General features: G+C 35.1%; 2 protein-coding genes across 3 annotated transcripts in view; both read left to right on the top strand.

Moving 5' to 3' along the window:
• gjc2 (gap junction protein gamma 2) overlaps positions 1 to 16266 on the top strand; it is a 29844-nt gene extending 13578 nt beyond the window's left edge. The window contains exons 2-3 of one of the 2 annotated variants that reach the window (XM_051095694.1): positions 3381 to 3641; positions 11175 to 16266. In XM_051095694.1, coding sequence (XP_050951651.1) covers positions 11204 to 12442 — 1239 coding nt within the window. In that variant the 5' untranslated portion in view covers positions 3381 to 3641; positions 11175 to 11203 and the 3' untranslated portion in view covers positions 12443 to 16266. The remainder of the gene's footprint in view (positions 1 to 3380; positions 3642 to 11174) is intronic. The other variant, XM_051095685.1, reaches the window with a different exon arrangement.
• Positions 16267 to 19903: 3637 nt separating this feature from the next.
• On the top strand, positions 19904 to 26729 carry iba57 (iron-sulfur cluster assembly factor IBA57). The gene is made up of 3 exons (XM_051133671.1): positions 19904 to 20234; positions 23138 to 23490; positions 26047 to 26729. Exons 1-3 carry the CDS (start codon positions 20143 to 20145, stop codon positions 26436 to 26438), a joined length of 837 nt encoding a protein of 278 aa, XP_050989628.1. The 5' UTR covers positions 19904 to 20142; the 3' UTR covers positions 26439 to 26729.
• Positions 26730 to 27208: the final 479 nt, after the last annotated feature.

Here is a 27208-nt window from a genome sequence, read left to right as displayed (position 1 = left end):
ATCCTCATGATTTTTGGTGGCGCTGTGCCAAAACTACTCATGCGCCCTCAGGTCATGCTTGGTATAACGTACCAAGTTTGGTCAGAATACACTAAAGCATTGTGGAGATATAGTCTCATGTCCATTTTTGCACAAACTTTGTTAATTTTGTTAACATGCTTTATAAAAGTGGTTTGGTATATCAGAAAGCTTTTGATAACTGTCTGTCAGAATGCTCTGAAGATGATCTAAGCCTTTTTTGAAAATCTAGGATGAGTAAAAAAAAAAAAAGTAGATAACCAAGTTTGCTTAATCTACTAAAGAATCTACTAAAACATTGCGAAAATATAGCCTCATGTCCATTTTTGCACAAATTATAGTCAAATTTGTTAATACGCTTTTGGTATATGAAAAAGCTTTCGATAATTTTTTGCTAGCATTATCTAAAGATTTATCTAAAGAGCCCATTTTGGTAAAATTTGGACAAACCATATAGGATGATTTGATTTTGTTTTTTGCAAAATTCAAGATGCAAAATATTTTGACATGTCAAAATTTTAATTTCGACATGCATTCAACTCAGAATTTCATAACTTTCTCGCAAGCAGTTCTGTGGGCTGCCATAGACTCCCAGAGTGGCTGGATTTGCTCTAAGCGAGTTGTGTTACCTATTGTCTCTTTTAGCAGATGAAAATAGTAATAACTATTAATTTAAGAACTTTGAATTTATTTATTTTTATATAGTCACAGATTGACTAAGATATCTATTAAATGTCTTCTCTGATCATGACTGGTGATTGCATGTAAAATGATTTCAAAGATTATGTTGATTGCATATACAGAAAAAGCTTTTGTTTACATTTTTGGAGACATACAGATTTTGGCCCAATGGCACATGTGCTCTCATATGACTCTATCATCTGATCTATAAGAGCTGACCTCAGTGGGTGCTGTACCTAAATTGCTATGAAGTTTAAGCAGACACTTATCTTGAGAATGACTGATGAGGGCTGTATGGCATTTGCAATGTGTTCTGATATGGAAGTGGCCAGAGAGGCATGGCCTCTGGAGGATAAAGGCCAACGGCCCATCTGAGTGGGTGGGCTGCACATCCAGTCTACAGAGGCTTAAGAACACACATGTCCATGGAAGTCCACTGATAGTTTTCTGCTCACTAACCATACAATGCTCTGTCATAGCGAATGAGATAGTAAGGCACTCCCTCTAGACAACAGCCTTTCTTCAGTAGAGCTGTGACGAGCGGAACAAATTAAAACCATTACATAACACAAGAAGATATTAAGATTTGTTTCTGTCTTTCTGCATTTTGTACTGTTGGAGGTACAGGGTTATACAGACTAATAACATACTGTATAACTTCTGCTGTGCTGCAAAGTAAAATTATAATATATCCACATGATAATTTTCTTCAAGTATAGTCGGACATACACGGAACATATAAAATTTTAGTTTTCTGCAGGGATGGATATAACCCGTGATTAGGGCAAAAATGGCAGCAATATGAAAAAATGCCCTCACAATATTAAACTAAAGTCATGATTAAAGTCATTGACCGCTTTAGGGATGGGGAATGTTAATTGCTCACTTTATTCCCAGTTTGAATAACTGTTTTGTTTTTCATGCTACTAAGATAACTAATGTGAAGTCTTAATTTTTGTCATAATATTGCAGCCCTAGCCTGTGCCACCTTTGCAGTGTAAAGATGATTTTGTTGACCTTGATATATACTTGAATAACTATTTAACATAAAAGGCAACATATAGACATTAAATATATAAGATAACTATGAACAATGCCCCTTTAATAAAAAAGCCCCTGAAATCAATTACACAATGCAAATTTGCTTCTTAATGAAAAAGTACATGGGTTGCACTATTTGAGGTGCATGAATGATGGGACCTCCTTAATAATAGAAGAGAATTGTTTGGAGAGAGCAACTGGTTTTTCTTGGTGCCTGGGCGGTAAGACAAGTTGAAATCGAACTGGTCAAAGAAAGAAGCTCATCGAACCTAATAAGGATTCAACGTTTGGCTTGTTGGAGGTACTCCAGGTTGCAATGATCTGTCCAGACCAGGAATGCGTGTTGAGCTCCGTCCAACCAGTGCCTCTGCTTTTCCAAGGCCAGCTTGACAACCAATAGTTCACGATCACCAGTGTTATACCTGGACTCGGAGGAGGACAAATGATGTGATGGGAAGGCTCAGAGATGAAGCATTTGAGAAGTTTTGCAGATGAGCACAAGTCAGTTAGTAACGGATCTCAGGCAGTACATGAAAGTGACTGAAGCGTAGCATATCACTGATCAGCTGTTTGGGTGTTTTGATGATACTGAATGAGCATGGCTGCGTCTAAGGTCACATTATGTCATTACATTATATTTGTGACCCTGGATCACAAAACCAGTCATAAGGGTCAATTTTTCAAAATTGAGAACTATACATCATCTGAAAGCTGAATAAATAAGCTGTCCAATGATGTATGGTTTGTTAGGATAGGGCAATATTCTGAGGGTGCAAAAAATCAAAATATTGAGAAAATTGCCTTTAAAGTTGTCCAAATGCAGTTCTTAATAATGCATATTACTAATCAAAAATTAAGTTTTCATGTATTTACAGTAGGAATTTTACAAAATGTCTTTATGGAACATGACCTTTACTTAATTTCCCAATGATTTTTGCCATAAAAGGAAAATCAATAATTTTGACCCATGCAATGTATTTTTGGCTATTGCTACAAATATACCCCAGCGACTTAAGACTGGTTTTGTGGTCCAGGGTCACATTTTAGGTTGTGAGAAGCTGGAAAATCAGTTGAGGTTCATTGGTTAATGCAAAAATACATTTTAGTAATTTCAATCTTTTTTGAAGAGTGTGCAAATGTCCACGCATATCGGAAAAGACACAACATGTCTTTCCATCCTATCTCTAACTCCTAGTCTGGGCAGAACCTCTAAATATTATGACACACAGGAGAGCATAAAATGACAGGCGCATAAACACTTTATATTTATTAAATCTTATTGAAAATAGTTGATTAATCAGTTAGTGTTGAACATTCTATATTTAGGTTTTGTTCCTCTGTAAATTAAACAGCATTTATAAGTAATTAACCTTCTCCGTAGAACACTCTACAGGCCAGTCGATTTGTCACTGACACTTTTAATATGGTAAACCTACTCCGTTTACCATATTCAAGTGGTTTTACTGTGACTGCACAGAGCAGCGTGTGAGGTCGTCATGGCATTTGTGCTGGAACACGCCAGCAGTCAGTCTGGGAGTTTAAACCCTTGATTCAGGGCCAATAGCCAGGGGAACTCTTTCCCTCAAAGTTTTTTTTTTCTTCTCTTTATACTTGCTCTTTGACGGTGGGTGCAAAACAAGCTGGAGTCAGAGAGGAGTGTGAGGCGAGAATGAGACTGACGGTCTCTCGTGTGCGGTCTACAATGGGCACACGGGATGCGGAGCGTTTACTGTGGCTGATAGATGATAATGGAGCACGATTCCAGCAGACTGTGGATAGGCGAGCACTTCACTATGCGCACCTGAAGCGGAATGCTGAGAGGTCGCCGCAGTTTGGCGGAAAGTTATGACCGGATGGAGCGCGCGTCTTCTGGAGGTGTTTCCTTGCCGCAACTTCCCAAGGTCCGTATGTTATTTCCTCGTAGCCTATAACACGTGTGATGATATTAGCGATCTAAAAATCGCCAGTAAATGCTGTTTAACGTATTTATTTTGTAAGAGAAATAGTTACATTTGGAATTTAATGTTGCCCACTGTAAAAAGTAAGCTAATGGTGATTTATCAAATTTTCTATATATTTTTTTTTAAAGTGTACTTTCCCCCAATATACTGTTTTTCATTTTTTAAAACAAACTGTTTAATTGTTTGTTTATTTCGAGGTTTAAATGAAAATAAACTAATTGGTCTCATACATTGATACATTTTACATTTTTAAATATAGAATATGTGTTTTACATGATTTAATTACAAGACCATTACAAGTCATATCTGAAGGTACATTAACACATTTTCAGTATAACATCATTCATAATTTCATTCTAGACTGTTAACATACAAATGTAGATAACCAAAAATGTTTAATAAAATTCATTTTTATCACAAAATTCATAGTCCTTTAATTATTTTATGCACATTCTCTGTTAGGGCTGCACAATTAATCACATTTCTGATCGTGATTACAATTACAGATGCCACAATTATGTAATTGTTCAAAGGCACAATTACAAAAACAAACAAAACAAAACAAAACAAAAACAAAAACAAAAAAAAAATCTACTTGCATTATTCTGCTCTCTTGAGATGTATGTTTGTGTGTGAGAGAGTGTGTGTATTTTTCCTACAGGTTATCTTAAGGTTTTTTTCCTCATTGTTTTTATTTTTAAATACTTACATTTTTTATATTTGAAGAAGAAACTATATATAAAAATGTGGCATGCAGTTGCTTCAGACAATGGTATATAGCTATTCAAAACATCATTCAATGTAAATTTTGATAATCGTAATTAATAATCGAAATTACAATTTCAAGGGAATAATCGACAATTATGATTTTTGTCATAATCGTGCAGCCCTATTCTCTGTACAGTTAAAATGATTTAAATTTAGCTCAAGCTGCTTCATTGAAGACTGCTGATTGAGTGAAAGGTTTGCTTAAATTGACAAAGCTACTGCCATCTCATTTTGTTCATTAATTAAGGGCATGTTTCCTTGCTTAATTCTATGGCAAATCAAACACAGTTAGGTGAGCATGATTCACCTCACTGAATTGATTGTGACAATTTTTGTGTTTAGTTGCACATTGCATACATTTCTGTTTCAAATTTTCCTTAATTTTGTCTGTGTTTGCAGCCTTATGGATCAAACAAATACCACACATATTCACAAAGTGCTGTAACTGCCTAGGATTTAGACCTTATGTACAAAGATATGCAAAGATTTACAACAGAATCATCTGTTTCTAATCTCATCTGTAATATTAACTTTATTTGACTACCTCCTGTAGTCATCCTTTGACATATATTTATGAAGTGCATGTTTATGTGCATTTCAATGGCTTACTTTTGTTTAAGTGTTTAAATGATATCCTCCAGACAACTTTTCGGGCCAGTATGCCAAAGTCTTTTGATTACACAACTGAGACTGAAGAAATAAAATCATGAACAATGTTGAATGTACGCTCTTAAAAATAAAGTTTCCAAAAGGGCGTTTTTGCAGTGATGCCATAGAAGAACCATTTTTGTTCCCCAAAGAACCTTTCAGTGAACAGTTCCTGAAAGAACAATTTTGAAGAACATTTTAAAAATCTAAAGAATATTTTTCAGACTATAAAGAACCTTTTCTGCATTTGAAAGTTTCCACGGACATTCAAGATTCTTCATAGAACCATTAATGCCAATAAAAAACCTTTATTTTTAAGAGTGTGATGTAAAATGTAGTTGTAACAATGGCACTTATTTTTCATTGACTGATAATGATTTGAGTGGCAAATGAGTGACTAGAAATGCATAACCATAATTGAACTCGACATGACCTTACCTTAATTGACCTAAATAAACGACTACCTTTACATGTTGTTATATGACTGACATGTTGTACTCTTTACCCCAGCTGAAAACATACCATCAATTACACTGAGCAAACTTGAACAAAATGGCTTATTTAATTTCAAGCTCAAATCACTAATCACTGAGCCTTTAATTACGTTGAAAGACTGCACACTTTTTTTTTCTTTTCTTTTTTTACACGTTCCTTTGAAAAGATCCACTCAACCAAACACCTATTTTCCCTGAGGTGTCTCAGGCTATGAGGTTCCATGAATAGTGAGTACCATCTGTGTCCAGTTATCCTTGCTTTCCTCTAAGATACACAATGTGAGCCTGTGGCAGCCATTCCTGCCGGTTCAGATGGTATGGGAGATGGCAAGTCCCACATTAGGGAATGGCATGTTAAAAACACGAACAGGGGCCAGTTCATATACTCTAGGGAGAAACTGTTTTTTGGCAAACCTTTCCAAATGTATGTTTTAACTGATGCTTTGCTAAGCTCCACCCCTTGGTTGTTCTTGCTCTCTTAGACTTTACATCCGATAGAAATGAATTTGAGATTTCCATGAACTGGATCCTTTTTGACCCCTTAATTTTGACACAGGGAGTGAGTGTACACATATTCCAGAGAGCTCTATATACCATAATGTAACATGATTCTGATTTCACAGCATCACAGCCCCACCTTACACAGCTCTGTATGATATATGAGTTATTTTGAGATCCAACTCCATAATACCTATTGGTAATCTGACTGTTTGTTACACAGCCATAGTTTATTGCATTGCTATTTCATATTGCTCTTTCATTTGCAATATTTTCTACAACAGCCCAAGCAACAGGAAAAAAAAGTAAATAATAAAGCAGCTCCATATAGAATGCAAGTGATCAAGGACTTACGACTTTTGGTGTCAGCCTCTTCTAGTTATTTTAGCAGTGCAAAAACAATTCATTGTGCTGCTTGATATTTGTTACCATTGCTGTAATTTATTATCGCAATTATAAACACAATATCTTGTAGTGGAAACAGTTTTACTGCTTACCGCACTTTGTTAAGCTGGTCACACACTAGATGAGAATACCTAATAAAATAGAAGTCTTGCAGAAAACAGAAAATAGCTTACTTCATTTTGAAAAATGATGGTGGGAAAAATGAATGTAAAACCAGAAAATAGGGAATAACCAGAATATAAAACAAATTAGGTTAAAAGGTTTCAGGATGGTTATTGTTTATGTTTATGGGTTGGTTAAGAGAATATATCATTTATATTTAAATAAGTAAAACAGTAAATAATTCCTAAAAAAATAAAAATGAAATTATACAAATATAGAATCGAATAGTAAGTGCTACAAAACAGTATAAACTGCTAGTACATGCAACAATCAATCAATGCAGCATCACCCAAAGTTGTAGTGTTTTTCTAAGGCATTTAACATTTAAAATATGCATGTTATTACAAATAACTGACCATTTCCTGTCAAAATTTGATCTTTTTATATATATATATATATATTATATTAAATGTCATGCGTTGTAAAGAATTTTTCAAATAGTAAAAATATTTTCTACTATTGAGTTTTTTGTTGTTGTTGATATTTTGTTATTTTAATATGATTTTGTAATGTTTACTGTAATATTCCTTTGTTTTTAAAACAGCTAAAGACTCAGTTATGTGTTGGATCACGTTCTGAACAATCTTTGTCAGACATACCCGTGGGATGAGCTTTGACTGAAATTTTGTGGCCGAGTTTTGTCCTTAGGGTCTTGTTTAGGAACAATTCAGCTGTGACCTAAAATAAACCAGAGTTCGGAAATAACTTGATTTGTGCGTAGTGAGAGAGTGTGCTGCTTCATTGCAGACACAATTGTCTGACAAAAAAACTGCACATCCTGTTACCACCTGAGAAAAAAAAAAACACCATAGGAAATTCATTCATAGGAACCTATAGGCACTATTGAGTTTTTAGGAATAGACAGAGCTCTGAGAAGTGTCTTGAATGTATTCACAGTGCTCCTTTGCACAGTATATTTGATTATTATGAAGAACATTGTACCTCTTATTGTTTTAGCTCATGATAGGTTATTTTAAGGATTTTGCATATACACACTTGAAGCACAGTCCATTCGTTATTTTTTTTTTTTTTAGTACCTCTATCACATCATCAGTCAATCAGCCTTTAAAGGAAAGTAGAGGTTTTCTTTCAGCTTTACACTAGTCACTGCTTGGTCCAGAAGGGAGTAAAGTTGAGGCAAGGATCTATTTGTTAGCAGTCTTTATTTATACAATGAAAGAATCCAATATCACGAGATAAACAAACCAAAATGCAACAGTTTAACATAAGCACTGTCAAGACAAAAGCAAACAACTTAATGAACAACCAGCGGGCCATACAGTATATACACGCAGATAATGACAACTAAACTATAAACAGATGAAGATAAGATGGAAAAAAGTCTCAAACACAGGACGACAAAACAGAAAAAATGGCAGTGCAGGCACGGGAAGAAACCACTGTGTGGCAGACGAGCCATTGGAAGAGACCACAATGCAGGAGCTGGCAGAAGAGACCACTTGTGGACCACAATATCTTTGGAGGGTTGGCAGAGATGGAGACCTCCACAAAGGAGAAACACTGGACTTGGGACCACCAGGACCATTGGAGGCCATCAGACCAAGGATCAGCAACTGTGATTTATGATTCCAGGCTGCTTCACAAGTCAGATTTGCAGATTGATGTTATTTTTTTAAAAAGCATCTGCATGTCACACTGGCATTAGGTGGGAAAGGAGTGTCTAACAGGTCGAAATATGAAGGTAGAGCTACTGTTTAGGCAGTAGATGACTGTCTTATCAATAACTGTAAACACTATGAACATCTTTCTTGTTCAAGCCTTTGTTGTTGTGGTCTTAGCTGACACTTTCATAGCTGGCCATAGGGATCTGTGCTGAGAACTCGTCTAGTCTTTGAGGTCTTTGCTAAGGATCTGTCTAGATTCTTTGCTGTGCTGTGGTCGTTCCATTGCACAGGTCTGCTATCTGGTCTGGATATTGTCACATCTAGTCTGTGTTTTAGCTTTTTCCTCTGAGCAAACCCTCATGTCATTAGTTTCCATGGTTACTCATTATGTCATTTTTTTGGTTTGAGTTTTTGAGCATTTTTTGGAGTTATGCCACCAGTTTGACTGGAATGAGAACATGTTGAAGATGTGCTTCTGGAGCCAACTGGACAATCACATCCTATATATAACGCCCATGGGAGACTTCAGTTGTTCACTACTCCATTACATTGAGTATGTGAATGACTGGTTCTCCCCTCACTGTGGAAAAGCTGAGGCACTCCATGGCCATTCCAGCCATCCCTGGTCCAAATCCTCCAGAGGGCATAACATGTCCCTTCCCGGTCCCTGTAGAAGGAATGATATTTTTCTGACATTGTTTTTAGCCTTTAAGTACATTATGAAAATTATTTTGATCATTATGCTTGCAGCATTTCAGCCATAAATGAATTATAAATGCTAGCTAGATTGTGTTTACAGTCTAGTGATGTGTGTTTATGCTGGAATATAATGAAATAATGGCTTATCCTTTTAAAAAAAATCTATTGTGTGCTATAATGTGTATTTAGTTGGCTTGTGTAATTTATGCATATCAATGCTCCCTGATTTTCACAGTGCATTGTAAATTTTTTTTAGGTAGCGAACGTTCCAGTGTCCTAGAAAGATTTTGCGATTGAGACAGCCCTTAAGTGAATAGTTCACCCCCAAAAAATGAAAATTCTGTCATTAATTACTCACCCTCATGTTGTTCCATGGTAAGACCTTTGTTCATCTTTAGAACACAAATTAAGATATTTTTGATGAAATCTGAGAGCTTTCTGACCCTGCATAGACAGCAACCCAATTGACACGTTCAAGGCCCAAAAAGTAGTAAGGACATTGTTAAAATAGTCCATGTGTCATCAGTTGATCAACTGTAATGTTATGAAGCTATGAGAATACTTTTGTTCTCAAAGAAAACAATTTTTTTCTTTTGTGTCAGTATCCAATGTGCATTCACCAGAGTAAAATCCCTAAAAGTCCCTTTCAAGAAAAGTCTATTCACTTGGCAGCCATATTTGCAATGCCTCCGGGCAGCTCAAACAAGACCAATTTCTATCTAAATCCTGGGAATCCAGGGAATCCTGGAATCTCAAAAACAGCTCGCTGAAGTCGCAGTTACGTTACACATTTCAAATCAGCAACAAAATCTGATATGAACTGCCCCATCTATGTTGTTTCTTATGCTCAAATAGCGTTTAAAAAAGCTTGTTTTTTTAGGCTAGAACCATCTTGTATAATCCTATAGTCTTTGGTAAAATTATGCATGCGTGTGCATTCCTCTGCTTGTAAATAAAGTGCAGTGCACTCAGGTTCTACGTCAGAATGATGTCTCCGGCATCAGCAGCACCACAAGCAAGCATCGTAGTACTGAGAATGCGCATCATTTTTATAGTACAATTACCTCCATATACCTAATACCTAATTACCTCTTATACTCTACATATATTGTATGTCGAATGTAATTTTTTCCAATTCATTACCCTTTTAAAGAATGAATCATAACCATGTTCTTCTTACACTGAAAGCTGATAAGTTGATAAGTGAGTTTTTAGGGTGCAGTGTGACTATTTGGAATACCCTATTTGGACATACATCTGTGTGAATTTTGTCTCTGTGCAATCAGAGACGGTTCATTTTGTACAACCTTTTTGCTGTGTGTATCTCAGTTTTTTTAGATATTTGAGTTTTTGTTATATAATTGTGATATTTAAATCTAAGTCTAAATGCTTGCACCCTTTAAACATCACTGACATGTTTTTTAATCAGAATGCTACCATGCTAATGAAGCAGCATATTTAACTCTATTCCCACCAGCATTAAAAAAAAAAAAAAAAAACGCCAGCATTTTTTATCATTTTCACAAATATTTTGTTGTCTGAATATATGAACATGTAGTACGTCAATTGGACATTGGATGCCCATGAGCAGTATGATGTCATACATATGCTCAGAAAATCAAACGGCTTGATAATTTACTGTTTAGATTTTTGGGGAATTACTGAAAAAAAGGAATGAATGGATTCTTATCACTGTAGGGTGGTTGTGTCCACACTGCTAAGACATATTTACATATATATGCAAATACCATGTAAAAGTGAATTTTGTATCCAATGTCCCCTTTAAAAAAAGTTTTATTCTAGCTTCATGCATTCCTGTTTATCAACACTTTAAACAAAAATTTAAGAAAATCGTGTTTTTATCTACATCTCTACATCTACATTCAGAACCATGATCAATAGCTTTACATACACATCCGCTTACATATGCTATTGCTTGTTTCTACTTCTTTTTTACCTGTGTTTTGATCCAGAGATTTAGTACTCTTTCAGAAGATGTGTAATAGCGCCTCCTACTTACTGACAGAAAATTTCATCAGTGGTGGGGAAATGTAAATGTTGCAACAAATGTCTTTTGTCTCAAAAAACTATAATTGTCACCAATATCTTTTATATGTATGCATGTAGATTTTTTTCTTCTTGGCTTACATTCCTCCTTTTTCTCTTATTTGCAGAACATAAGTAAAGAGTCTCTGTCACCAACATGAGTTGGAGCTTTCTCACTCGACTGCTGGAGGAAATCCACAACCACTCCACATTTGTGGGGAAAGTTTGGCTGACTGTGTTAATTATTTTCCGGATCGTTCTGACCGCAGTGGGGGGTGAGTCAATCTACTCCGATGAGCAGACAAAGTTCACCTGCAACACTAAACAGCCTGGCTGTGACAACGTATGCTACGATTCCTTCGCCCCACTATCACACGTCCGGTTCTGGGTGTTCCAGATAATCATGATTTCCACCCCCTCCGTCATGTATCTGGGTTACGCCATCCATAAGATCGCCCGTACCTCGGAGGAGGAGCGGTGCAAAAACCAAATTTATCAAAAGAGGAATCGCCACAGTCGGTGGAGAAATGGACACCACCTAGAGGAGGTTTTGGAGGAAGACGATGTCGAGCCAATGATCTACGAAGAAGACACGCTGGATGAGCAGGAGGTCAAACCAGAGACAGACAAGGGCAAAGATCCAGTGAAGCATGATGGTCGACGTAGGATCATGCAAGAAGGCTTGATGAGGATGTATGTGCTTCAGCTTTTATCCCGTGCCATCTTTGAGGTGGCGTTCCTCACGGGTCAGTATCTTCTATATGGCTTCCGTGTTAACCCTTCATATGTCTGCAACAAGATCCCATGTCCGCACAGAGTAGACTGCTTCGTTTCACGACCCACCGAGAAGACCATCTTTTTACTCATCATGTATGTGGTGAGCTGTCTTTGTCTGCTGCTCAATGTTTGTGAGATGTTCCACTTGGGGATCGGTGCCTTCCGTGACACGCTTCGTAAACGTCGAAGCCGCGGTCAACAACCTCCATACGGCTACCCTTACTCCAGGAACATTTCTAGTTCTCCGCCAGGATACAACCTAGTGGTTAAATCTGACAAACCGGGTCGCATTCCCAACAGCATCATCCTACAGGACCAGAACATGCCCAGAGTGGTTCCTGAACAGCATTGCACAAGTCCTGATGAGAATATTCCCTCTGACCTGGCTACTCTGCACCACCATTTACGAGTAGCTCAGGAACAGCTTGACATGGCGTTTCAAACATATAACACAAAAAACGCTCAGATTTCCAGAGCTAGCAGCCCTGTGTCTGGTGGCACAATGACGGAGCAGAACCGGGTCAATACAGCTCAGGAGAAGCAGGGCGCACGACCTAAAGCCAGCACTGAAAAGGCAGGGACAATAGCAAAAAATGGAAAGACATCTGTGTGGATTTAATAGTAAACTCTTACCTGACTACTCATGAACTATTATCCTATTGTCCCAGCCAATGCAAACTACACTGAGGGCATGACTGAACATTATGTACCCAAGTTGAACATTAAACAAAACTGAAAATAATATATTGTAGAAGGGTAGTATTCATTCATTTACTCTTCACATTGCTTTACTGTGTTCTCCCTTTCTCAGAATAATTACTTCTATACATATGTTACATACAGTATTTTAAATGTGACGTTTCTCTAAATTCCCATGCATGCAAGTGTATTGACCATATTGGAAGTCTGTCAAACAGTTTAGTCTTTAATGGATCATTGAATTAACTTTGCTATATAAGAACATGTACATACTCCATTCAGATCCTTATAGCTATAAGACCTATACGTTCTTCTGTGGCTCTGTTCCTAACCAAAGTGAGCTGTCCACCTATCCCTAAGTCTTAAAGTATATGCACACTGGTGGTGCAAAGGCAGGTTCCAGTCAGGAAGCAGCAAGATTATGCTGCATTATAAAATTCCTTATTTGCGTCAGATTCTGCCTTATGGATAAAGCAATCTCAGAATATATTGAGATGACAATGTGATCAAAAATGGTGGATGAGAGCAAGAAACCCAACTATAAATTAGTGCTGGGCAACGATTAATCACGATTAATCGCATCTAAAATAAAAGTTTTGTTTACATAATATATGTGTGTACTGTGTATATTTATTATGTATATATAAACACAAACATACAGTATATATTTTGAAAATATTTCCATGTATTCACATGTATATATTTATATTCATATAATTTATATTTGTGACCCTGGACCACAAAACCAGTCGTAAGTAGCATGGGTATATTTGTAGCAATAGTCAAAATTACATTATATGGGTCAAAATAATAGATTTTTCTTTTATGCCAAAAATCATTAGGATATTAAGTAAAGATCATGTTCCATGAAGATATTTTGTAAATTTCCTACCATAAATATACCAAAACTTAATTTAGATTAGTAATATGCATTGCTGAGAACTTCATTTGGACAACTTTAAAGGCGATTTTCTCAATATTTAGATTTTTTTTTGCACCCTCAGGTTCCAGATTTTCAAATTGTTGTATTTTGGACAAATATTGTCCTATCCTAACAAACATCAATGGAAAGCTTCTTTTTTTTGAATACATGTATAAATCTCCGTTTCATAAAGCTGACCCTTATGACTGGTTTTGTGGTCCAGGGTCACACTAATAATTAAACCTAACATATTTTTTCTTAAATATATACATGCATGTGTGTGTATTTATATATACATAATAAATATACACAGTGCACACGCATATGTTATGTAAACAAAAATGTTTATTGTGGATGCGATTAACTGATTAATCATTGCCCGGCACCACTATAAATATACTTGCTGTACATATTATAAAAAAATGTATTAATTAAAATTACACTTATTAAAAATGCACCTTCACACATCAAGTGAATGTGCTATATGTATTTATGACTTTATTACAACATCACATCTAGCTAAATTCAATTGGAATCAATTGTGAGCGTCAGTTATAATTTGTGCTGATCAGTGACATTTAATATTGTTGCTACCTATGTAAAGTGATTTCACTTTGTATAGTATGCTTAAAAGGCAGTAGAAAGTGAGACAGCTCACAAGATTTTGGAAAGGAGCATTGAAAAGTAAAGGGATACTCCACATAAAAATGCAATTCTCTCATCATTTACTAACTTTCTTTCTTCTGTGGAACACAAACAGAGATTTTTAAAGAAAGTATGCATCTTTGTGAGTCCATATAATGCAAGTTGATGGGTCTCTCAAAGCTCATGCTTTGAAAATCATGTAAAGCAAACATAACATTAATCTGTTCATACCACCCACATTGATGAATTAATGTCTTCTGAAGCAGAATGATAGAAAATTACTAATATTTTAAACTATAAACCATTGCTTCTAGCTAACTGTCAGCCTGCTGTTAATGTCAGCATATTGTGAAACATGATGTAAGCGTGTAGTAAAATTGCGTGAGATGTGGCATTTCTTTGTGCTTATGTGTCACTTGTTGTGCAATTTTCACAACATCACACTTAAAGTGTGAACTTATGGACCTGCAATTGACAGTTGGCTGGAAACTATGGTTTATAGTTCATTGTTGCATTTCAAAAGTCATTGATTCATCAACCGGGGTCACTGGGGTTACCACCATGTTAATTTTGCTTTTTTTTTTTTTTTTTTTTGAAGTGTCGGCTTTGAGAAGCCCATCCACTTGCATTATATAGACTAAAAGATGAATTATTTCTCTAAAAGTCTCTGTTTGTATTCCACAAAAGCAATTAAAATCATATACATCTAGGACGGCATGAGGTTAAGTAAGTAATGCAACAATTTTCATTTTGGGGTGGAGTATCTCTTTAACTAATCTAAATAAAAGATTATGGTGATTTTCCTGGATTTTTTTAATCCCAGAAACATATATGTGCATATAATATTCATGTGCATTTATAGCTTCTATATGCATATATATTATGTGGCACTAAAATGATGGACTGAGACTGCAATGATAAGTTGTACCATTGTCTTATTAAGGTATTTTAAAGGAGCAGTGAATGAGGACTGAGGCTTTCAAACTTCAAAAAGGACGCAAAAGTGATCCATATGAGTTGAGTGCTATATTCCAAATCTTTTAAAGCCCTACAACAGCTCTGTGAATTTAGATCATTTTTCACTGAAAATCTTTACATTTTTATTTAATGTCAAACTCATGCAGTTCAACAGTTCACTCGAATTATTTGCCATGTTCTTGTTCAATGTGGGTGGTGTTGATTAAATTATGCATCAAATAAAAATACCTAAGCCTGAACATTAGCATGAAGTTGGTCAGGTAAGAACATCTCAATCAGGAATGAGGCAAAGTCATTCATCATAACGGGTGTCAGAAAGGTGACTTAAAGCAGCATTTCTTGTGATTTAACTTATTTTCCATTGTTTCCAAGACCATTATGCACACAATTTACCTCTGAGCTGTCTGGTCTAACAACTTACAAGTAGATTTAACTGTTTTGTTGAGTTGGTGGCAAATTTGTATGAATTTGTACAATTTTATTCTTACAAAAACATACAAATTAAAAAAAAAAAGAGCATGAAGGTCCACTCCTACAACCACCCTAAAGCCTAACAATGAGCGGGGTGTAAGAAAATGATTTTGTAAGCATTCTTGAATAGAACTTTTGAGAAGAAATATTTGAAAGTTCTGTAATATTTATTGTTTTATTTTAAAATCACTATTCCAAAATGTGCCTTTACCAATTACAATTTTACTGATAATGTTTTATGATGATTAAGAATAATAATACATTTAGGATTCATTTATCAAGATTCTTTGGCATTTGAGTTGTTTTGAATCTGACCAAAATATATATTTTTTTCTACTGTTATGTAAAACATTATTTCAGAAATGTGCATTATTATCATAAGTTTGTGAATGGCAATCCACAAATGCACACAAGGGATTCACGTATAAGGCGTGATAGCTGACCAAGAGCTGGATCACTTGGCATGTCAGAGGTGAGCTCAATTTGTATATTTTTTTTTTTTTAACCTTCGCACCTAGATAAGGTATGTATGAATAAGCACATGGATAACAAATCTGTTTAATAAACCTTAAATTCTGTATTACAAATAGTGTTGGTTCTTTTACAAACCACTTTAATCTTTCTCTTTTGTACATAGCTTGTGGATAAAACAGTCTGCGAAATGCATAACTGTAAATAGATAAGTTGAATGTGGATAAGCAAATGGATATCATGTGTGGATAAGAACATTATAGGTACATCAATCATTACAGTCTGTCTAGGACTATGATCATGGAAGGCTTTATTATAGAAACCATGTATGTCAGCAACCACTACTAGATGCATTACCAGTTATGTTTTTTCTTGTGAAATAGCATCCCTATTATCTGCCTTTTTCTTCATGTAAGAGTGGGTGCGGCCATTGTAAATTTTATAGGTTTGGCTTCCAGTCTCATCTGCATCCAGCTATTTTTAGCTGTACAAAATAGCTTGTTTTGCTGCTTGATATTGCAAACTGCTGTGTCTTACAGGCTTGTGCACAATTCAGAATTGAATTGAGAATAACTCCTAAATTCCAATTCAATTCTTGAATTTGAATTGAATTTGAATTGATGTCAAAAACAGGATCTAGAATTACAATTCGAATTTGAATTAAAGGAAGCAGAATTGCAATTCAATACAAATTCAAAGAAATTCATATACATAAGTGAAGTGTTTAACAATGAAGCTTTACAATATATGTCAGATATGATTTCATTACATATTCCATAAATGATATTAGTTTGAACTACTTGTACAGATTACATTAACAGGAAATGTTTCCCCCCAGCAATAAATGTTAAAAGCTCTAGTCACAGAACACATAATTAAGTTTGATTTATTGGAATTGTAATTTTGTGGAACACAATGGAACGTGACTCCATATCCCAGAATGCTTTGCTTAAACCAAGTATTTAAAATGGTTGCCAAACAAGTAATTTATTTCAAGAATTTGATCATTATCTATATGTTGGAACAAAATGTATGCAGGGTTGAGGAGCGACTAGTTATGTGTAATGAAATTATGCTATTAAATTACAGAATTAATGTAATTGTATGTGAGATTCAACACATTCTTTATGTTGTATGACTGTGTGGAATGTCTTTGAATTGCCATAAATTTAATTCCACTTCCTGTCATTCCAACTCCAATTCAAATTCAACTTCCTGTGGGGCGGAGTCAATTCAATTCAAATTCCAACTCATGAATTGAATGGCGGCCAATTCTGAAATTCTGAATTGTGCACAAGCCTAGTGTCTTACCATATTATTTTAATGTATTATCTTAATTATGAACACACTGGTTTGTAGTGCAAATAGTTTTACTGTTTACTGCACGTTGTTATTCTTTTTGTTATTTCCATACAGAGAATATGAACCGGAAGTCTCACTCATAAGCATACTTCCGCGTTGAAGAAAAAGGTGGATATAGTAGGCGAAAAACAAAGACAAAAGAAAATAAAAGTGATAAAATTTGTGTCAAACTTTATTACCTTTTTGAAATAATCCATTAAATAAGGCTGCGATTTGAAATGCGTGTCCTGATATTTTCAGTTCCATTCGGTTGCGGACACGCCCACAGCATAGGAACATCATGAATATTCATATAGTGGAACCAATTCAGGAACCAAATATATTGTAACACCGTCACTTGACAGTGTTATTTTAGCATCGCACAGCTTTTACAAAGCGGTGTTTAAAAGTTTAATACACACAAATATTGACCGATTACTACGGCTAAATATTGGCTCATAAATATTAACTAGATAAAAAAGTTTGTCAAGACAAACTTTAAGTTGGCTTGAGAAAGTCGGAACAGAAAGTTTTAAAAAGTTTGAAAAGTTTATAAAGTTTAAAAAGTTTAAGAAGTTTTAAAAAGTTTTAAGTTTGATGGTTTTCAGTCTGAAATAGTTTGAATTCTAAAGTAGTTTTAAAAGGTTAACATTTGGATGTTTTAAAGTCTAAACAGTCTGTCAGAGATAGATAGACAGATAGATATAATGTTGTTAGCATGTTATTAACATGATTAACATGTGACTAGCATGATGTTATAATGATTAGCAAGGTACTAGCATGTTGTTAGCATGCTTATAGGATTATTAGCAAGTTACATTTTACTAGCATGGTGCTAACATAATTAGCAAGTTACTAGCATGTTGTTAGCATGATTAGCGAGTTATTAGCATGATTAGCAAGTTGTTAGCATGTTTCTAGCAAGATTAGCAAGTTAGTAGCATGTTGCTAGCATGATTGTAGCATGATTAGCATGTCGTTAACATGTTGTTAGCATGATTAGCAATATACTAGCATGTTACTAGCATGTTTCTAGCATGATTAGCAAGTTACTAGCATTTTACTAGCATGGTGCTAACATAATTAGCAAGCTACTAACATGTTGTTAACATGATTAGCAAGTTACTAGCATGATTAGCAAGTTGCTAGCATGTTTCTAGCATGATTAGCAAGTTGCTAGCATGTTTCTAGGTAGATTAGCAAGTTAGTAGCATGTTGCTAGCATGATTGTAGCATGATTACCATGTTGTTAGAATGTTATTAGCATGATTAGCAAGTTACTAGCATGTTACTAGCATGTTTCTAGCATGATTAGCAAGTTACTAGCATTTTACTAGCATGGTGCTAACATAATTAGCAAGCTACTAACATGTTGTTAGCATGATTAGCAAGTTACTAGCATGATTAGCAAGTTGCTAGCATGTTTCTAGCATGATTAGCAAGTTGCTAGCATGTTTCTAGGTAGATTAGCAAGTTACTAGCATGATTAGCAAGTTACTAGCATGTTTCTAGCATGATTAGCAAGTTGCTAGCATGTTTCTAGGTAGATTAGCAAGTTAGTAGCATGTTGCTAGCATGATTGTAGCATGATTAGCATGTTGTTAGCATGTTATTAGCATGATTAGCAAGTTACTAGCATGTTACTAGCATGTTTCTAGCATGATTAGCAAGTTACTAACATTTTACTAGCATGGTGCTAACATAATTAGCAAGCTACTAACGTTGTTAGCATGATTAGCAAGTTATTAGCATGATTAGCAAGTTGCTAGCATGTTTCTAGCATGATTAGCAAGTTGCTAGCATGTTTCTAGGTAGATTAGCAAGTTACTAGGATGATTAGCAAGTTACTAGCATGTTTCTAGCATGATTAGCAAGTTGCTAGCATGTTTCTAGGTAGATTAGCAAGTTAGTAGCATGATTGTAGCATGATTAGCATGTTGTTAGCATGTTATTAGCATGATTAACAAGTTACTAGCATGTTACTAGCATGATTAGCAAGTTACTAGCATGTTATTAGCATGATTAGCATGTTGCTAGCATGACTAGAAAGTTACTAGCATGTTGTTAGCATGATTAGCAAGTTACTAGCATGTTTCTAGCATTATTAGCAAGTTACTAGCATGATTCTGGTTGCTAGGCATACATAGATAGATGATAGATGAGTTTGAATGAGTTTAAATGGATTAGAAATACAGTACATAGAAGGGAAGCTTGATTGAGTCTCAAAGGATTCTGGGAGTTTTGACAGTTGGAATTTGAAAAGTGTTGGCTCATTTGAACATTCCGTCAATGTAAATCTATGGGATTTTTCCCAATTTTAATCGTCATTTTTAGGAAAATCGTAAGTCCGATCAGTTAGAAAAGATATAGCACACTCGGTCGGATCAGTCTGAAGATCTGGGCTGAGTTTGGAGTTTGTAGAGTTAAAGCTCTAGGACGAGTTAGTGTCGACAGATTTAGTCTCAGAAGAATCGTTTTGAGGAACTTTGAGCTTTCATAGTTGCGCTGAAGAAGACATTACAATGTGTCAAACTTTGAGCTGAAGAAGACATTTGATTTTGTTCAGCAGTGCTTTCAGAGCGACCCTGACAGGATCAGGCGGACTTCACTCGCACTATTTTCGCTGCACGAGACATGACAATGTGAGCAAGACTCAGATTAGAAAACACTCTCAAGATCAACCTAGCAATAACACAGTACACTTCAGCTGTTACAGCTTACCACACAGGACTCTCATCAATGTGTCTGGACAAGACACGAGCTCATTTCTTCAAGGAATAATAACCAATGACATGGCTCTTCTGGGAGAGGATGCACAGTCTGCAATGTATGCTCACATTCTCAACGTTCAAGGCAGGACACTGTATGACATCATCCTTTACAGGTAATGTACAACATTGTTTTAATATTTCAATTGTTTGAATTGTAAAGTAGACACTGAATGTGATATTAATGTGATTTTTGAGGTGCTGGAGTGTAGTATAAGGCTAGTAAGATGTGGGCGTGACCTTAGCATTATCTAATTTGCCCACTCTGGACTACTGCTGATATGTAACTGCTCTGTTCTTTGACATGTCAGTAAAGCTAACTTGGTTTTAGTTGTTTATAAACACAATGTGATATATAAAGTGGCTTACAAATGAGAATACACATGTGATTAAAGAAATAGTTTACCCAAAAATGAAAAATTGCTGAAAATGTACCCACCTCCATGCCATCAAAGATGTAGATGAGTTTGTTTCTTCATGGGAACAGAGTTGGAGAAATTTAGCATTACTCTGCAGTGAATGGGTGCCGTCAGACTCAGAATAAGAGTCCAAATCGTTGATATAATCATCACAATAATACACAAGACCCACATAAATTGATAATCACGATTATTTTGCTCCATTTATAATCACAATAATTAATCATGATTATTGTCATTTGAGTTATTTCATATTGCACACAAACACATCATGTGTCAGCTCATATGCATAGACTGATTTTACTCACTAGTTTTTTAATTTAATATATTTAGCATGTCATATAAATAAAAACACTCTGAACATTAAGAAAACTTGTAAAACAAGAATCTTCTCAAATGAAGCCCTGTGAAATTCCTAATATTAACTCAAACAATTCCAAATCATGTTAATGCTTTTCTTTAAAAAACAATAAAATGACTTTGTATTGTTACACAAAGGATGCATAATTGCATTTATTAAGTAACAATAACTGCAAACAGTTGAGGTGCATTTTCAGATTTAGTCACAGCAAACACAAACATCTGTGCGAAGGAATAGACTGGTTGTAATACATTTTCAATAGAGCAGAATGTCTCAGTAGAGATCAGTGCTTTTTAAATATCATTTTTCCTCAAGTTTTAATAGTTAATGAAAAAAAAAGTACTCTGTAAAAATGTGTTTCATTGTTGATAAATTTCACAAAAAATTACAAATCAATAGCAAATACATTCAAGTAAACATGAAAATTTGAAGGAAAAACATACTCCAACTATCTTATTTACTATCTTATTTTTTTATTTTTTTAAGTAAATGTATTTGTGTATTTGTCATCTGACTGTAAAGACCTTACAACCAGTTTGTCAGATTAATATTGATCAAAAATTAAATATTTATACAATTTATACAGAAAACATACACTGTGTGCATAATTATTAGGCACGTTGATATTCTGGTCGTATTTTTTTTACCAAGCACATTTTACCAATTCCAAACCACATCAATCTTAATAACTACTATTAATTTTATATTTAATCATTTATACGTGACATATATTTGTCCATGAAGGCTGGAAGTGAAAAACTCCTTATATTCAGGTGTGCATAATTATTAGGCACGTTTTCTTTTACATATAAAAAAGCCAAAAAAGAGATTTAACCCAGACTGAAAAGTCAAAAATTATTAAATGCCCATGAGAAGGATGCAATACTAATGCAATACTAGAATTTGCAAAGTTAAGGCATGACCATTGGACAGAGAAATGCTCGTTGGGTCAGCACGGTGAGAAAAAAACGGTGGAGAAGAAAAGACTTGTTAACTGCAAAAGAATTAAGAATTAAAGTGAAGAATTAGCTGTGAAACCATCAGGAACCATTTAGTCTCCAGCACCACCATTTTCCAGAGCTGCAACCTACCTGGAGTCTTCAGAAGTTCAATGTGTCAGGTTCTCAGAGACTTTGCTTGAGAAAAAAACCTAAAAAATGACCCTCACTTAATAAGAATAACATTTCTGAAGTGTTAAGAAATACATGAAGACAGTTTTTTTTTTATAGACTTTATAGACAGATAAGTTGAGAGTGACTCTTGAAGGACCAGCATCACATCCTCTTGTACTTCTGATTCAAGAATTTGTCTTCCAGAATCTAGCAGTACATTTTGGGAGTTCATGTTTAGTCTATCTCCTGTCCTGAAGAGTCTGACTTGCAGAGAAGACTAAAATTAACTCCCAAAACTTACTGCCAGATTTTGGAAGATAAATTCTTGAAAGAGTGCTATAAGAGGATTTGATGCTGGTCCTTCAAAAGTCACTCTCAACTTATCTGTCTATAAAGCGTATAGAAAACAGTCTTCATGTATTTCACAACACTTCAGCACGTTATTCTCTTTAAATGAGGGTCATTTTTAGGATTTTTCACCCAAGAAAAGTCTCTGAGAACCTGACACATTGTACTTCTGAAGACTCCAGGTAGGTTGCAGCTCTGGAAGATGGTGGCGCTGGAGACTAAATGGTTCCTGATGGTTTCACAGCTAAGTCTTCACTTTAATTCTTAATTCTTTTGCAGTTAACATGTCTTTTCTTCTCCACCATTTTTTTTTCTCACCGTGCTGATCCAGCGAGCATTTCTCTGTCCAATGGTCATGCCTTAACTTTGCAAATTCTAGTATTGCATTAGTATTGCATCCTTCTCATGGGCATTTAATAATTTTTGACTTTTCAGTCTGGGTTAAATCTCTTTTTTGGCTTTTTTATATGTAAAAGAAAACGTGCCTAATAATTACGCACACCTGAATATAAGGAGTTTTTCACTTCCAGCCTTCATGGACAAATATATGTCACGTATAAATGATTAAATATAAAATTAATAGTAGTTATTAAGATTGATGTGGTTTGGAATTGGTAAAATGTGCTTGGAAAAAAAATATGACCAGAATATTAGTGTGCCTAATAATTATGCACGCAATGTAAAGCAGTGACTAAAACATAACATTTTTTTGCTTAACATAAAAAAATACATTCTGCATACATGCACTAATGGAACTTGTTGTTGTTGTTGTTGTTCAGTTTGAAGGAAAACCCAGATGGATTTAATGGTGTACTTCTGGAGTGTGACAGCACTGTACAGGACTCCATTATGCAGCTTCTGAAAGTTTACAAGATACGTCGCAAAGTGGCCTTCAGCTTGTGTCCCAGTCTCTCAATATGGGCTCTGTTACCTCGAAATAAAGCTACAGTGCTGGAGAAGTCAAAGCCATATGTTACTGTAGCAGATAAAGTGTTAGTACTGGAGCAAGACCCAAGAACTGAACTCATGGGCTGGAGAATGATCACAAGCTCTCAGAGCAATCCACATGAGATCATCTCTGCTTGTCAACAGGGCAACACTGAAGAATACCACAGACATCGCTATGAAATCGGTATTGTATTACTACTTAGAATAAGCCTGACTAGCTTAAATAGATTTGTTTGTTCATCATTGTTAGTCTACATTGTTCTGGTCATAAAAATACAGTAATTATCTGACTTAGGAAAGCGTAATTGTGCAGTTGATGTGACTTGTTAAACAGCGACAACACTGTTCTGCAGTGTAACATGCTGTACTTAATCTTGTTTTATTTTATATAAATGATTCAAGCAACTCTGTGACCTCAAATGAATCGAATGACATCATAAAATTTATTTTTACGTTTAAGAGTTCTTTGAAACATTGGCTTGTCACACATGTAAACATTATATTCACAGTATATATACCAAAGTTAAAAGAGTATAACTATACATTTTCTGTCATGCACACAGTACTAGTGAGAAGTTTGGACACAGTGACATATTCATTATTATTAGTAGTACTTTTCACATAGAATACTAAAGTCACACACTTGAAGTCATGTACAAAATTGTTAAACAGATCTAATATTTTAGACACCTTTTGTCTAGATTAGGCTTTTTCCCAACCAGCTTCATAAAGTGGAATGATTGGGGATGCCCGTTAAACAATATTTTAAAAATAAAATATTTTAAATAAATAAAAGAAATGTATATGTAGGCACAGTTTATATTGTCTACAAAACTAATTACAAACCTTTAAGCAGAGGATTTTACATCAAAAGTGCTTAAAGGAGAAGTTCACTTCCAAAACAAAGATTCACATATAATGTACTCACCCCCTTGTCATCCAAGATGTTCATGTCTTTCTTTCTTCAGTCGTAAAGAAATTATGTTTTTGAGGAAAACATTTCTGCATTTTTCTCCATATAATGGACTGATATGGTGCCCCGATTTTGAACTTCCAAAATGCAGTTTAAATGCGGCTTCAAACGATCTCAAATGCGGTTGTAAATGATCCCAGCTGAGGAAGAAGGGTCTTATCTAGTAAAACGATTGGTTATTTTCATTAAAAATTACAATTTAAATACTGTTTAATCTCAAACACTTGTCTTGCCTTTTTCTCCCTGAATTCTGTGTATTCTGGTTCAAGACAGTTAGGGTATGTCAAAAACTCCAATCGTATTTTCTCCCTGAACTTCAAAAATCATTTCAAAATCATCCTACATCACTGCTGAAGTTCCGACCCAGTTTTTGCAAAGTGAACATGCAAAGAAGATCAAACACCCTTAACAAAAAAGGTAAAACAGCGATATAGGATGATTTTAAAGTTGAGGGAGAACATGAGATGGGAGTTTTTCGACATACCCTAACTGTCATGAAACAAAGAAAAAAAAACAAAAAGAACAATTCAGGCAGAGTAAGACAAGACGAGCATTTGGCATTTAAAAGTGTATCAGTTGTATTATTGTTATGAAAATAACCGATCGTTTCGCTAGATAAGACTCTTTTTTTCTCGGCTGGGATCATTTACAACCGCATTTGGGATCGTTTGAAGCCGCATTTAAACTGTATTTTGGAAGTTCAAACTCGGGGCACCATATCAGTCCATTATATGGAGAAAAATGCTAAAATGTTTTCCTCAAAAAACATAATTTCTTTACGACTGAAGAAAGAAAGACATGAACATCTTGGATGACAAGGGGGTGAATACTTTATATGTGAATCTTTGTTTTGGAATTGGACTTCTCTTTTAATGTAATTAGAAACATAAATTTAGTCAAGTGTGTCCAAACTTTTGACAATCATCTCAATGTGAAAAAAGTGTCATAATTCATACATTTTTGTCTGAAATTTAAGTGTAATTTACCTGATTTGACCTAAAGGATTAGTTCACTTCCAGAACAAAAATTTACAGATATTGTACTCACCCCGTTGTCATCCAAGATGTCCATGCCTTTCTTTGTTCAGTCGTAAAGAAATTGTTTTTTGAGGAAAACATTTCAAGAATTATCTCCATATAGTGGACTTCAATGGTGCCTGCGAGTTTTAACGTCTAAAATGCAGTTTAAATGCAACGATCCCTCCCGAGGAAAAAGGCCCTTATCTAGCAAAACGATCATCATTTTTTGTCAATACAGTTCACGTATGTTGAAAAACTTCTCCAACTTTAAAATCGTCCTACATTGCTGCAGAAGTACTGACCCAGTGTTTACAAAGTGAACATGCAAAGAAGATCAAACACCCTTTACAAAAAAAAAAAAAAGAGGTAAAATGGTGATGTAGGACGATTTTGAAGATGGAGAAAATGAGATTGGAGTTTTTCGACATGCCCTGTATTGACCCGGATTACACAGAGTATGCATGCGTATCGCAGAGCTACACAAGACGAGTGTTTGAGGTTAAAAAGCATATAATTGTTTTTTGAACATCTCGGATAACAACGGGGCCAGTACATTATCTGTAATTTTTTGTTCTGGAAGTGGACTTCTCCTTGTATATGGATATGGTTTGGTAATAATAGTAGCATTTTGTCCTTTATAAATGCTTAAAATTTAAATGTACTAAAATAATATTGAAGAGTCTGCACACCCTTTGTGATATCTGATCATTTCTAGCAATCAATCCTGTCATTTATTTACATTCTCTAGGACTACCTGAAGGAGTCAAAGACCTTCCTCCAGGTGAGGCCCTTCCGCTGGAGTCTAATCTCGTCTACATGCAGGGAATCAGCTTCAGCAAGGGATGCTACATCGGACAGGAACTTACTGCTCGAACTCACCACACTGGTGTGATACGAAAGCGCCTAATGCCTGTTACCATGTCTGCTCCGGCTGAGACCCTGGACCAAGGCGCCGCTCTAGAGACTGAGGGGGGCAAAGCAGCAGGGAAACACAGGGCAGGAATCGACAAGCTTGGGCTGAGCCTTGTACGCTTGGCTCATGCCAAAGAGCCGCTAAAACTTAAATCCTTGGACGGCGTGACAGCGACTTTACAGGCTACTGTGCCTGAATGGTGGCCAAAAAACAGTAAAGATAAATAATTCTGCAACTCTAGAAAGATCAAAGTCCCCCCCTGAATGCAATGCAGATCATATTTATTTAGTTAATTTAAAATTTAAAGTCTATGTATATCTATGTTAAAATCTATCTTTTACACAGATGGCAATGTTTTAGTTGACACCTTGAAATAAAATGTTTCAAAAATGTTTCATTTTTGTTAATCTCATAATGCAGTTCTTCATGGATGTAAACTAACATGTTCTTATTTGAAAAAAACAATTTGAAATACTCTTACTTTGGTTTTGTTTAAAATAAATGGGTGCCAAATTTTACCTTATGTGTTATCCAACAATTATATTTAATTTGGTTAAAGCAAACCAAGAAGGTTGAGACATTAGCTTTATATTAGCTTTAATATTTCTCATCAGTATTGGGGGTAACGCATGACAAGCAACGTGAGTTACGTAATCAGATTACTTTTGCAAGTAACTTGTAATGAATTACTTTTGAATTTACCATGAAATATCAAAATTTTAAATAAGTAACGTAAATTACTTACTTGCAAGTTACCATGTAGAGAGAAATCAGGAGTGAGATGCAGAGGTTTATTAATTTCACTTTTGGTGTGAAAGGCCAAAAATATAACTTTTTTTTTTTTTTTTTTTTTGATTTGTAAAAAAACAAAACAAAACAAAAAACTAAATAAAAAAAACAAATAATAAGAAAGCCCAGCCCAGGTGACAAAAAGTAACGCAAAAGTAATGTAATGCATTCCTTTCCATAAAAAGAAACTGAACTAACACAGTTTTCA

Source organism: Labeo rohita, chromosome 2, assembly GCF_022985175.1.
Source record: "Labeo rohita strain BAU-BD-2019 chromosome 2, IGBB_LRoh.1.0, whole genome shotgun sequence".
Lineage (NCBI taxonomy): Eukaryota > Metazoa > Chordata > Actinopteri > Cypriniformes > Cyprinidae > Labeo > Labeo rohita.
The sequence above is the reverse complement of the archived record's forward strand: the minus strand, read 5'-3'. Positions and strand labels throughout refer to the sequence as shown.

Excerpts from the sequence above, each read along its gene's own strand:
- iba57 (XM_051133671.1), top strand. The coding sequence starts at position 20,143 with ATGGCTCTTCTGGGAGAGGATGCACAGTCTGCAATGTATGCTCACATT. Across the intron at positions 20,235-23,137 it reads TATGACATCATCCTTTACAG|TTTGAAGGAAAACCCAGATG; the intron begins GTAATGTACAAC and ends GTTGTTGTTCAG. Across the intron at positions 23,491-26,046 it reads CAGACATCGCTATGAAATCG|GACTACCTGAAGGAGTCAAA; the intron begins GTATTGTATTAC and ends TACATTCTCTAG.